The 15,454-nt window shown below is 34.7% G+C and overlaps 1 protein-coding gene across 1 annotated transcript in view; it reads right to left on the reverse strand.

Annotated features, from left to right (window-relative positions):
• Positions 1-7,336: 7,336 nt before the first annotated feature.
• Positions 7,337-15,454, reverse strand: part of LOC121389761 (sacsin-like) — an 8,487-nt gene continuing 369 nt past the window's right edge. Inside the window, exons 2-3 of the mRNA XM_041521409.1 lie at positions 12,567-15,424; positions 7,337-7,656 (exon numbers count right to left, since the gene is read on the reverse strand). Coding sequence (XP_041377343.1) covers positions 7,638-7,656; positions 12,567-15,424 — 2,877 coding nt within the window. The 3' untranslated portion in view covers positions 7,337-7,637. The remainder of the gene's footprint in view (positions 7,657-12,566; positions 15,425-15,454) is intronic.

The following is a 15,454-nucleotide window of genomic DNA, read 5'->3' on the forward strand; positions in this document are numbered from 1 at the left end:
TCAACTTAAATACGAAGGGAGGACACAAAGGGAGATAATTTAATAATGAACTTTTACCAAAAAAAGTAAATAGCCTACGATTTCTATATTTTTACTGCATATCACTTTTATGATTTCTGTAGATCTATACATTTCATTGCTATGTATATAATAAATGACGTTACTTAATTAGCGGAGCACTGCGTGCACACACCCATAACGTTACTTAATAAGCGGAGCACTGCGTGCACACGCCCATAACGTTACTTAATTAGCGGAGCACTGCGTGCACACACCCATAACATTACTTAATTAGCGGAACACTGCATGCACACGCCCATAATGCTATTTCATTAGCGGTGCCCTGCGCGCCCTCGCATTATGTAAGGGTTAATATCATTATCAACACTTTGTTTTACAATTCTGTTTGTACTCCATCAAAAAATACATGAATAATAAACATAAAAATATTGAATCTTATTCAGTTGAACATTAAATTGTGTTCTATATAATTGTATTAGTACATTCTTACAGTAAACATCCATAATAAAACTTATAGGCAAAACAAACACATAATACAGTGGAATGATCTCCAAATTAAGTATTTGACCTCATCTGTTTGTACACTACTCATGTCAATAATACATGTAATTACAACTACAGACAACAACAAATTAAATTTCTATAAAACTAACTTTCAGTTACAGCTTGTTTTAAATGTGTTGGGGGTTTTGGGTTTTTTTATTTGAACACACTTTTAACTTTCAGAATATTATCACATTTCCTTTTAGTTGGCCAACAGAGTGAAGCAATTTCATGAATAATAATCTTACCATAAATATGAAAATATTTTGTACAATAGAACATTTTGCTCCACGTTGTTATTAATTATATATAGAATGTAAAAATCTGTTTTGAAAAGTTAGTTCTACAGCAATCTTTTATAGAATTTTTTTTTTTTTTTTTTTTTTTGGAAGTGAACTATGTGTACATATTAATGTTAAAATATGCACGAAACTCAAGCAAATATGCATAATCAAATTGCAAAATGTCATAAATTCCAATATACACTATGTTACTAAAAATATACAAGTACCTCCATTTATAGAGTGGTACTAAATTTCTGTTTTTCATAAACATGTATACATTTATATCCATATTGGAGTCTAAACACTAGTGTCATAGATTTGTAGACAAATTCAGATTGTATGTATATACATCTCTCGGCTTTAATGATTCTGTAATTTGTAACAATTAATTAATCCAGTATCATAATAAAAATTTCGAGAAATATATTCAAATGAAACAAAATTCACTAAAACAAAAATACAATTAAAAGAAAGTAAATGCTACAATAGAATCAACAGGAAAATTTAAAGTATACCAATGAATCAATTTAACAACTAATAATGCTCTTAATACACCAAACTCGAGTTTCCTTACGTGCATCAATGTATTAATGAGTTTTAAGCTTGGAGTGGATTCCAAGATGTAACAAGTGACAATTGGTTAATAAAAGGACTGTGAGTGTGTGTAGCAGGGGTGTTTTGTTGTCTTCATATGATGGCTGACCACATGACTCTCCAGCATTACAAATTCACACGATAACACGACAATGTGATTCTAATTATAACTACATTTAACTGAAATCAAATCAAACTCATTATTGTCAGTGACCATTGAGAATCTACGAATGACAATTAAATGGAGAATTGGAAGTAAATGCAACCTTTCAAATACATATGAAGGATCCACGGGAATAACTTTCGATGTCCAAATAGATAGTCAGTATTATAACAGTTGTGTATGTCACGGTCACAATGACACACTAAATTAAAAACCTTTAATTACCATAGGCCATTAAAAGTAGTTGGTAAATTATGCTTTCTTAGGCATAAATATACCAAAAATTGCAGAGTTGTAAACGTTAAAATTTAAAAATATCACCCACCTAAAAATGTGACACCAGACATTAATTCCCGTGAACCCTTGATATGGTAAATGGATTGGGTTTGAAATGAATTGAATCCGTTCATACCCGAATTGGGTGTGTCCACAAACTGGGCGTAACCATATTGAATGTGCTTCAATTGGTATCAAAGCACTTTGGCTGCTTGCAAGGTGTCACAAACGTATTTCTTGTAAATATAATACATTTTCAAGACTTCTGGCTGTTTGCAAGGTGTCACAAACGTATTTCTTGTAAATATAATACATTTTCAAGACTTCTGGCTGCTTGCAAGGTGTCACAAACGTATTTCCTGTAAAGAGAATACATCTTCAAGACTTCTTTATATGCATACGTATCTTATCTACACACACATTGCCTATCCAAAATATTGTCAACTATTTCAAAACAATCAATCATATTTCTATACGCATTGGTATATATGTATGTACATCTCTATGTATAATCTATTATCTAGAGGTTCCAAAACTCAGTGATAACTATTTTAAAACAACTTCAAAGAAAACAAATTACATGCACATCTTCATATAGTGTCCTCGACCTCAATGTCCCACATTTCAAGAGCAAATTAAAAAATATTTTCATGTACATACCATATCTATAAAACCTAGAGGTGCTCTAAATTCAATGTCACATACAAAATACATGTATCTTCTCAACAGTTTCAATGCCACATACAAAATACATGTATATTCTCAACAGTTTCAATGTCACACATAAAATGCATGTATATTCTCAACAGTTTCATTGTCACACATAAAATGCATGTATATTCTCAACAGTTTCATTGTCCCACATAAAATGCATGTATATTCTCAACAGTTTCGTTGTCACACATAAAATGCATGTATATTCTCAACAGTTTCAATGTCACACATAAATCACATATAAAATGCATGAATATTCTCAACAGTTTCATTTTCACATTTTTAAAACACATTTTTAAAATAACACAAATCCACTGAAAACATCAAATGTTACATTTATTACAATCTCAGTTCCACAACTGTTTACCTAACATGAAAACATCTTTCCTCCTCGTGTATTATAAGATGAATTCAAATTGTTTTTCCTTCTACATTTGTTTCTTATAATTCAGAGCTTCTTTAAACCACATACATTCATATTTCTATACACATCTTTACCGGTATATATCAATATACTCTAACAGTGTTGTATATTGGACAACAAGTTCAGTTAGTTTCCTATATACATGTCACAAAATCTTCATGAATTCAGTATGACATATTTCAAGACATCATTCAAATTGAAAAAATAACAAGTCCACTAAAACCTGCTTTTTACAATGACAAGAACATAAAACATCAGTAATAGCAAAATATGGTAAATTTAAATTATGCAGTGAGAATTAGTTTAACAACTGATAAATTACTTAGTAAACTGAAGACATATTCAAGCTTTCTTTATACAGTTATCCCTGAAACCTTAGTGGTATAGGGGCATGTAAAAATACTCTAAGTATAAACAGTTGTCCTCAAAGTTGGTATTGCATATTTAAGACAAATTAAAACATTGCTATATACATTTACATCTCTGTATTGTCTAAACATCATTTTAACTCAGCATCATATATATAAAAACACATTTCTATATAGAGGATACTCCCTAAGTCTGTTGTGATATAATTTATCAGCACGAGTTGATAAAAGTATGAATATATACTTTTATCAACTCGTGCTTGATAAACTATGATATTACAAGACACGAGGGAGGTATTCTTTTTATCATCCATTATCATTGTTTTCATTTGCGACAATTGTAATGTGGGATGAATGTCACTATATCTGGCAGAGATAGACTCGTTAACTAGCAGAACAACAGTGGTGTGATGTCACTAATTATAGGTTTATCGCTGAAACATACACAGTGACATAACAAAAAGAAGCGATATCTCCTAGGAGAATATCGACGGAGATATCGCAAAATATAGCGTCAGTGATATCTCCTACACATGCCTTTAATGGATGATAAATACATGTACATAACTGTACCTACATAATCTCGGTCCATGTGCTAAAGATTTGGTGTCATGTGCACATATTTGACAAATTTAAATTAGTATCTTCCTATCAACATGTAAGCCTTAAACTTGGTATCACATGTAAATTCCATGACATACATAGATTCAATTTTGAAAAACCATTACAATTTAAACATGATATTTTACAAACACAGGTTCAAGTAAAAAAAAAAATCTGAAATGGCATACAGAAATATGAAATGATATTCAAAAAAGGTCAATTTTAATTATGCAATTAGAATTCGTTTATCAAGTTATAAATATTCAAGCTTTATAAATGTACATATCTAATTGTGTCCACAACTTCATGTAAAATACAGCTGTAATATAAAATCATAATTCTTATATACAAGCACAGCTCTATGATCCTCAAACTTTGTGAGAACCAGTTTAAGCAAATTCAAGTCATTTTTTATACACATGTACATCTACATCCCTATATTAGCTAGAGGTCCTCAACGTGTCACAAGTAAAATCATATTACTATATATTCAAGTCATCTTTTATACACATGTACATCTACATCCCTATATTAGCTAGAGGTCCTCAACGTGTCACAAGTAAAATCATATTACTATATATTCAAGTCATTTTTTATATACATGTACATCTACATCCCTATATTAGCTAGAGGTCCTCAACGTGTCACAAGTAAAATCATATTACTATATATTCAAGTCATCTTTTATACACATGTACATCTACATCCCTATATTAGCTAGAGGTCCTCAACGTGTCACAAGTAAAATCACATTACTATATATTCAAGTCATCTTTTATACACATGTACATCTACATCCCTATATTAGCTAGAGGTCCTCAACGTGTCACAAGTAAAATCACATTACTATATATTCAAGTCATTTTTTATACACATGTACATCTACATCCCTATATTAGCTAGAGGTCCTCAACGTGTCACAAGTAAAATCATATTACTATATATTCAAGTCATCTTTTATACACATGTACATCTACATCCCTATATTAGCTAGAGGTCCTCAACGTGTCACAAGTGTCATATTACATTCAAGTAAAATCATACATTACTATATTAGCTATTCAAGTCAAGTAAAATCATATTACTATATATTCAAGTCATTTTTTATACACATGTACATCTACATCCCTATATTAGCTAGAGGTCCTCAACGTGTCACAAGTAAAATCTTAAATTTGAGGTCAAAATCAAGTTATCATAGTCCTATCAACATGTAGCCCCCAAAATGCAGTACTCCTCAGTGTCATACATCCCAAAACATATATATTAAAATTTTAAAAGTAAAACAAATCCATTGAAACATGACAAAATGCATAAAAATACAGAAATAACATTAAATTTCAAATTTCAAAACATGCATGGTAATCAATTCAACAACTGATAAATTATTTAACAAAGCAAAAACATTCATTAAAGAGGGTACATGTAGTTATGAGTACCGGAGTCTTAAGATTCAGGTTTACCTATACATCATAATTTTATATATCTTTAATAAATCAAGCTTACATATTGTGTTTGTATGTACAACATGACAATATACATAATACTAAACTAAGTGTATCAATTCAAATAGGTACTAAATGACATTTACCACACTATTTCATTGTTTTTGTCACACATATGATGTCAGTATCAGCACTTCGGTATTGGAAAAATAACCATAGTACTGATACATGCCTGTATCTCATAACTGATGGTCAACTATCACGATGAAAATATATGTACAACAAAATTATATCAAATACCATACCCTAGCCTGCATGACGCATCAGTATTTGTAGAACACCAACAATCTAAACTACATTACATGTGTGGAAAAACATTTTAAAATGAACAATAATTTGCTACGAAACATATTTACATGTTTGTCTATTGACCTACAATAACATTTCAAATTAAAGAAAACACAACATTGGTAGCTCTACACGGACTGGTAGACAAGGATTTATCCAACATTGAGCATGTGATGTCACAGCTCGCCACTGTTCATTCACTGCTGAAAATAAAAATAGTATGCATATATTTCTCAAAAACATGAGTACACATTTAAAAAAAATATATTGTACTGGGGAGTAGCCAGAGAGAAAAAAACACCGAGCCAAACCCAGTCTTGTAAAATAAATATCAGTGCCATGGAAAAAATAAAATAAATCTGGGCAAACACCTCGTCTGCCTCATGTTGGCAACGCCATTGCTGTATTTCCTTTATAATTAAAATGACATTTCCATTCGAAACCTTTACTTTAAAACTAAAATGATCCAGGGATAGCTTTGGCGAACATTTGGCAAATTTTATTTTAATTTGGTGAAAAAATGTGTGTAATGATTGATATTTTGTTAGAAAATAACCATAGGTTTTGACTTGTTTTAGATAATTTGGTAAATGTTTCTGATCACCCAGAGCTAGCCCTGTGTTGGCTATATATATGTATATAGATATACCAGTATATAGATAGGGGTAGATACAGAGGGGTAGATACAGATATATAAGATAGATAGACAGACAGAGATGAAAAGTTTATTAAGAGCACAGTGATTTGTTAACCATCTGCTATTGGATGTCAAACATTTGGTCATTTTGACATAGCAGTAAAGCCTTAGAGAGGAAACTGTCTAAATGTTTCCATTGGCAGCAAGGGATATTTTATATGCACCACCTCACAGACAGGATAGCACATACCACAGTCTTTGATATACCAGTCGTGGTGCATTGGCTGGAACAAGAAATATTCCAGTGGACCCAAAGATGAGGATCGATCTTAGATGGACTGCACATCACGCAGATGTTTACCACTGGGCTACGTCCCACCCCTTAAAGAAATGAATACCGGCTTCCTTAGTTAGTGGTTAAGTCATCTGACTAAGGCTGGTAGGTACTGGGTTCACATCCGATACCAGCTGCAAACCAGAGCAGGTTTCAATGACTAGGTGGTTACAAGTGCCTCTTGACAATGCCAGAGGTATCTACTGAACACTCCCCGAAGTGGTCAGACTAAGCCCACAGCTAAAAGCTGATGGGACATGGCAGGTGTGTGGCACGGATAGTCACACAAGACAAGTACCTGTCGCGGTTGGAAAGACAAGGACTGGGTTGTGCAGGAGGACAGCGAAAGAAGTTGAAAGATAGGAGGAGCTGCCAGATCGGGAAGAAATGAGATGGAAGTCAAAGGAGAGAAAGGACAGGGGGCAGTGTGATAAAAACAAAACAAAAAAGAAGTTTCAATGACTTAATAGGTGTGTAAGGAATGTTAGTTCATAATTAGGACAGCCAGGCACATATTCTAAGCAAGAAACTACATGTTTCAACAAGAAGTACCATTCTGAAAAGTCAATGTACCTATAATTTACTGTTTGAAGTCATCTAATCATCTAGCAGATCTGTCTCTCTGCATACTGGACGATATCGCCTGCGAGGTGACATGCATTACAAGCAGTGTCTCTGCTGTAGACATCAGAGGGAATCTGTGGAAAGGACAGACGATCTGGATACCGCATCCGGTTATAGTCACAGACAAGATTCTCCAGTTGACCCACAGGATCGGACAAGTCATGGATGAATGAAACTTGCAGGTTCTGCATCACAGACCGGAGATCGTGACTTCTGATCTCATCTGCCAGCTGGGCATCGTGATTATACAGCAAGGCCTTCAGGGCTTTTTCTGCTGCCTATGAAACATTACACATTATAATCCTTTACTGGATAATACGTCCATTTTGACAGCCATAAAGAGGACTGCCACTCAGTTTAGTTTACTATACCAAAACTAACACAGTACAGAGGTAATTGGAATAAATGTAGCTGTGATGACATGCACTCATGAATCACTGTCAAAACAGTTGTGATATCAGGTGTTTGCAAAAAGTGAACATATCGATCCTGCCTCAACAGTGGTACTTGTCAATCATGAGTACTGTCACCACAGCTGTCAATTTTTGCATAAGATGAATTGATCTAAAATGATGAAACAATAAATTAGCGAAATTTCACCAAAGAGCTTAAAAGGCACTGGCATAGGAAGCGGAAGGGCAGGGGGGGGGCATGTGCCCCCCCCCCCCCCCCCCAAACACACACACACTTTTCAGATATTTTTATTTATGTTTGATTTATAAGTGTAAAAGTGTGTAAATATAAAAGTGTGCCCTCCACTCCACATTTTGGCACCTTGCTACATCACTGAAAGGTATGCACAAATTCAAAATATGGAACAGCATCAGCCATCATTTTGGTCAGTGATGCATAGTGTTTACTATTTAGTAGATTTAACGCCTACTATATAAAACATTTTGAATGCCCCCAGGAGTCCCTGGACATCATAATACGTGTACCTCTAAGAAGTACCATAACAGCTACAGGGACAAGCTCTAGTCACCTTTTACAGGGCATTTCCCCCATTTTAGCTTCATAGACTTTTGTTTCACTGCATTGTACATTTATCAAGATATTAAATTACAGCTGTATGTTGTAGATTAACCAAACTTCGAGTCTATCTAGGGTCTGCAACTTTAAAGTGAATTTAAACATTTATGCTGTCGGTGGAACCGTTTAATTTTCGCCAATAGCTGTAGAACATTGCCTATCAGCTTATAGAGCTCTGCTATTTAATTTTAAATTTGTTCTTACACACCCATGTAAGAGTTTGTTTTGTTTAACGACACTACTAGAACACATTGATTAATCAATCATCGGCTATTGGATGTCAAACATTTGGTAAATCTGACTCGTAGTCATAAGAGGAAACCCGGTACACTTATCCTAATGATCAAGGTGGACATACTCGCTACTGACTGTGTGAACATCTCTCTAGACCCGCTCTAGTGATGTAGCTCATTTACATATGGCAGGTGCGCCCTTTTCATGGACAGTTGCTCGTTTCCATACCTTCGGACATTTCTCTTTCCATGTTATAACGTTTCATACACGGCAGTAAAAACGTATCATCAATTATCTTTGTCTTTTGTGTCACAATAACTTTTGCCTTTTAGTATATATGCACTTTCCCACAGACAGAAAAGCACATAACACGGCCTTGGGCCAGTTGTGGTGCACTGGTTGGAACGACAAAAAACCCAATCAGTTGAATGGATCCACCGAGGTGGTTCGATCCTGTGACAAAAGCACCTCCAACGAGCACTCAACCAACTGAACTAAATCCCAACCCCACCCCCATGTAAGAGATGATCCTTGTAGATAAAATTTCATCTCCAACATATGGATTCCCAGTCTGGAGCTCCTCGCGGTAAGACATGTTTGTTTCGCTTGTGCACACTGCACGTGCTTTCGCAGCTCGACTTGGTTGTTTTTATCAGCGAAGTGAAGTTTTCTACTGGGATGTATGTGGCCATTGAAACTGATTGAACGCTGGAACGCTTCTCGTTTCTACAGTCTGCACCACCAGGTTGGATTCTTTTTTAGCGAGATTCCTCGCCTCCACGTCATTTCTCCGTCTGACTATGTTGACTTTTTTTTTTGTGACTCGTATGACGGCCATTATGCAGAACACCACGGTTGTTCGCGTTTAGTCTCTACATGTCCGAGCCTGTCCTAACAGCACTGGAAGATTGACCGCCCCACTCTAAGAAGAAATAGGAAGCGGTGTCGGCCCCTACTACTCTTTTCTAGACTTTACTTTGTTTTATTGTGATACCATCTCGTATCCTCCGGAGTCGGGCCCGTCCGCACCATTATACCAACCCATGACGACTGGACTATACCCTAGTCTGATTCTCTCTTTCGTTCAGACGGATCTGGCTTCTCAAGATCTGTATTTCAGCATAGCACTACACCTTCAACGTCTATTGACTGTCAATCTAGGGGTTTTCTTGACGGGATGTAACCCATCTCGTCCCTACAAGCTGTGCACCCTAACGGCCTTAACGAGGCCACTCACGTGGACATATAGATCGGACTTTAAACTTTTAGACCTTCGTTCAAAAGTTTATGTCGAAATTTTTTCTTCTTTTTTTTAAAAATATTATTAAATAGTCCGATCCTCTCTTCTTTTTCTTATTTATTTTTGGACTGTCCTTCTAAAATGCTCCAAATTATATAAATATTCGACCGAGCAGTCAATTCTTTTTTATTTTTGGCTTGTAACTTTTTTCTTTTTTTTTTAAATTCTATTAACTTTTTTTACTAATTGCTATTTTCAAAATTCTGCCCATTTTCAACAATACCCCTCCCCACTCCATCCCGAGTCAGGCCACCGATCTTATCTAATTTCTTTTTGACCACCCTATCTCATTTAGCGACCAAATTTAATGAGTAGAATTTTCTTTATCAATTATATTAATTAGAGATGCGCATCAAAATTTTAAAGGCCCATTATTTAATTTTTGGATATAATTTCAAAATTGTCTGCTTAATTTTTTTTTCTGTCCCGGGACAAGCCCCTGGCTATCCAGAGACAGGCCCCGGGACGGACATGCTCGAAACTCTAGTGGTATATGAGCATGTAAAAATTATTAGCACTCGCACTCCAACATATGATGGATATCCCATTTAAGGCTTGTGATTGGCTGTTCCGAGGTCATGACCCAAGTAACTAAAAAAAGATGCCGTCATTTTAGTATATTATTTCTGCCTATGACATCATTAACTTGTACACTTCCAACCTAATGTGGCTTTTTCTTCAGTGTTTTCCCATTAAACTACATTAAAAATTACCCTTTAAGGGGTGTGTAATAAATAAAATAGTACTCTCATGCCCGTTGGAGATGATTTATCTTACAACTCGTGGTTTCCAAAAGTATCTAACTCACTTTTGATCATTAGGTACATTTAGCAACCACTCATTGTGAGATAAATAGTCTCCAACAGGCACTCATGTATTATTATCTACATGCATGTCAGTGGTAGATACCTGAGTTAGATACCATTTATCTTATGAGTTGTTTTAAAACGTACGTAACGAGCGAAAGCATGTTGGATATGTTTTTAAATGAGTTGTAAGACAAATGGTATCTAAAACTGTCCGATCAAAGCTGCAAGTCACGATATATTTTTATATTTTCAATGTTAAATTCCTTCAAAAGATTTTAAATTTAAAACTCCAGGAGTAGATAGACTTTGAAAATTTTCAATATTAAATTTTTATTTAAATTTTAAAAGTTCATAAACAATTTAAAATGTCCATAATATGTCTCTATTCTCTGTGAAGAATGTCCCAAAGAATCATAGTACCAGAACTAGTTTTAGAACTATCCCATAAAACTCCAGGAGAAGATAGACTTTCAAATGGTCAATGTTAAATGTCTGTTTAAAATGTTTTAATTTAATAAAATTTGACATATTTAAAATTTCAAAAATATTTCTCTATTAGTCTGTGAAGACTGACCCAGCGAATCATAATACCAAGTTTCAGAACTATCCCATAAAACTTCCCACAAAAATGTTTTAATTCACTAAAATTTCACAAATTAAAATTTCCAAAAATCACAGTACCAACTTTCAGAAATATTGGATCAACACTCTAGGAAAAGATAGATTTTTGACTTTACAATTTAAATTTTAGAAATATTAATATTTGTGTGTAGAGCGTGCCCCAGAGGATCATTGAAACAAATTTGAGAACAATTTGAAGACAGTCTTCAAAGAAAAGTTACAGAATTTTGGCTTGTGTGATTTTTTTACTTATCTTGTGAAACAAAAATCTACGTTTATATCTTACTTACAATTGTTTTGCCTTGTAGAATTCACTATTTCACCATCAGGAAATATAACCAATATCCTATATCTAAACCAGATATTTTCTATTTGTGTGAAAAATCATGTCACATGTTATATGTGCTATGTGTGTCAAAATGATGCCATGCCTCTTCAGGAATCTAAACTTGGGCAATTCAGTAAAGGGTTAAAACAGTTGCATAGGATACATTCCTACTTTCTGATGGATACATTTCTACTTTCTTCAGAAAGAAAATATTGTTATTATACTGGAAAATAAATGGAAGATTATAAGATTCCAAAATAGTATTTCAGTAAAGAAAGCATACATTTGAACAAACATCTTAATGAAGCTACAAATGTGTATGAAAGCATACACATATAATAAATATATTCTGGAGTATTTAATAGTTGCACACATAAGGACAAACACTAAAGTAAATGTGTAACCGAAAAGCAATAAAATAAATATTATTTAATTAACTAGTTGCTGTATATAGCACACTATTTGTTATTAATATCTACTGAGGAATTCATTTGCCATAGTAAGTTTTTAAATAGAACCCACTTTTGGTGTACTATGTAAAATGTAACGAATAGTCATGCACTCCAGTCTATTTACATATTCGTCAATTTCCATCTCGGGATCATTGTATTTGGTATTAGAGAAAACAGACTTTTTATTAATGAAAAAAGAAATGGTGTAAATCACTTATCGAAATGATTTTCATGTTAGGCATAATCTGATAACAGAATAGGAAGTCTTATCTTTTCATTTGTTGGTAAACGTGACATCACTGGTTTACGCGTGCTCACAACCTTTAGAAACATTGTGACGTGTACGACTTTTGATGTGTGCGTGACTATTGATTACTCCATAATAATCAAAGCCACTTCAAGCTATAAGACCAACCTGATGTGACTTGAAGCATATCCAGTTAAAAGCATCATATGATGGGTTTGAAAGTCCTTTCTTGGCTGCATCAAGATCCACAGTTGCCTGTCGTAACCAGCGTCTGGCTTCTCCATGATGTGGATACGCATTCTCTCTTGTAGATGAATGAAAGCCGAAAGTATCAGATGATGAGTAAGAGTGGTGTTCAGCCTGTGTTGGTGACTATCGTAACAATTTCTCTGCGATCGAGACCTTCTGTCCATGTTGGTGAAAAAATATGATGATTCGAATGGTGGTGGTGGTGACCATGAATGTTTCTCTTCAGTATCATCTATGTTTTCACCGCGGTTTAGTTTTGTAACATAAAACTGGATATACTGACACACGCGGGTACACAGCTGTTCTCTGTCTTGGTCATTCTTGTCAGGGTGCCATTTTAGGTACAAACGTTTTACCACCCTCTGTCGGTCATGCTCATCAAAACGTAACCAAGCATCCTTCAATGTCTGTCGAATTTCTTTCAGCACATCATTCAAATCTGGTGAACTTGGTGGTGAACCTGTTGGTGCACTTGACAAAACTAGTTCTCTCCTTGAACTGGTTTTATGTCTGCAAAATTTGTACAGTTTTGTAGCATTCAGTTCCTCCACTCTGCCTTTCCCAACTTCAACACAATACTTACTCATCATGGGAGAGTCATTTTGTTCAGTGATCTTTCTAACAATTGCATAAATGTAGACAGCATCAGATGATTCCATGCTGGATGTACTGTTCAAGATTTCATTGACCATTGGATCGTACACTTCAAGGCCAACATATTCATCTACATTCAAACTTTCAAAGTTGTTATTAAGCATCCAGTGAAAGTCTTCTGGAATCAGAGTTCCAGGTGGCGGGAAAATACCTTTATCTGATTCACAAATGTGAAAATCGGAGCCCAAGATTTTTTGCTTATCCAAATATAAACTAATGTCATTTCCATCCATTTGAAGCATTTGTGATATACAGTTTATTTTCTTTCCAATCTGTCCTTTCATAATTTTGTCAATTTCATCTGATATTTGGTAACACATGTCAAAGTTATTTCCACATGCATCTGTATCTAAATACAAGATATTTCCATCTTTTGCAGGTGAGAACTCTGAGAAGCAGTTTACTTTTCGTTCACTCCCAGCAACAGGTAATTCAGAATATACTAAATTTGTCCTTAAATCATATACCTCACGAATCTGGATATTTTGAAATATTTTTGCTATCGAACTTGCTTCCTGTTCAGTTATTAGTGTACTATAATTGTGATAGCTTTGATGATTAACAAGTCGAACAACACCAGAGATAAAAGGAGTTGATGACATACAGTGCAGGTACATATTAGAATGTGTATCATGGTAAGCCTGTTCCTGGCATTCAGCTGTTACATGTTCTTGAACCAATGATGTAAGAATACTTGGCCTGTGTTCTTCCGGAAGGTAACAAACAAACCTCACAGGATCAAATGCAGGAATCTTAAGTGCTTTAAATCCTATGAAGTAGGTTAAGTTTAGAGACGAAATACGCTCTTGTAGTTCCGCATAGTTTGATAATACCAAGTCTTTTGAACACACAAGTGTTTCCTTTGAACTTGGCAGATACAAATTTGAAACAGAAAGTTCCTTTGAATAACGGTTATCTGACAAACATGTGAAAAGCATAGCTACTGCCTTTTGTACCACTTTCCACTCATTGGGATCCAGTTTATGCTCACCAATGTCCAAATGTTTTTCTAGCAATACCTTTGCATAATGGTTAGCGGATACAATCGTGCTGGCACCAAGTTCCTCAAAAACATCAAAAAACTGTCCGAAGTACACAGGTGATTGATAAATATATCCAGGAATAGCATCTTCTTTTGCAAGGTTAATAACAATATCACATGCTCTAACCATACACCTACTATCATTGAGATAAATGACTGGATATGCCTCCAGGTACTGTTTGTCATGTTCTGTAACACCATTCTCTTGTAAATACTTGTAACAACTGGTCATTATTTCTTCCAAACAGGTTTTGAACTCAGCAGGCGCAGGTTTTCCTTTTAAAGAGCATGAAATGTTTTTCAAATGGATAATAACATCATCCTTCTGTGGAATATTTTGGCATCCAAGCTGAAAGAATAGTTTCTTGTCAAGATGTGGCAATTCTGGAAATAAAGTGCAACTTGACCAAACTAAATAGCAGCTCCTAAAAGACACTGATCCGTTGAAGGCAATTAACTGTGATCCACTTTCATACTGTTCGTGAATACAATCCAGTGTCTTTCCATGCTTATGTTGTTTTTTAATACAAAATGGCAAAACAAATTTGATATGTTTAATTTGTGAAAGAAGGTTTTCTTGCAAGAGATTTGGTCTGCCAAATAAATGTTTAACAAGTGTGTTGGACATGCTTGCAACATTTTCTGTTATAATTTGTTTACCTAGGATGTGAACTTCATTAGCAAATCTGACAAAATTATTAACAGAAACTTTGTCGATCATGCCTGCCAGTACCAAAAAATGATGCCATTCCAGGCTATTATAAGGCGATGGAGGAAACACTGTCGGTGGACACATTACCCGAAACACATCCTCCTTGATGCTGAAAAATTCACTTGCTTTGCAAAGAGTGCCATCTTTAGTCTCTATGAAAGGCAGCCTTTGCAGTGCATCTATTAGTTCTGTTTCATCTGCATTCCATTGTTTTCCAAATCCCGTTTTAAGCAAGTTATCCTTAATGTGTTTCAAGTGAACAGCCTTTGCTTCTCTTGGAAGAAACTGAAATTGTGGCAGCAGATTCTGGCTATAGAAACATTCTGGTGTAAGTGCTGTAATGCTCAGGAAAGTGTACAGATGTTTTAGCTGATGTTGAAACCGAAAAATAGTTTATGC

This window comes from Gigantopelta aegis, chromosome 15 (assembly GCF_016097555.1).
Source record: "Gigantopelta aegis isolate Gae_Host chromosome 15, Gae_host_genome, whole genome shotgun sequence".
NCBI classification, from domain to species: Eukaryota; Metazoa; Mollusca; class Gastropoda; order Neomphalida; family Peltospiridae; genus Gigantopelta; species Gigantopelta aegis.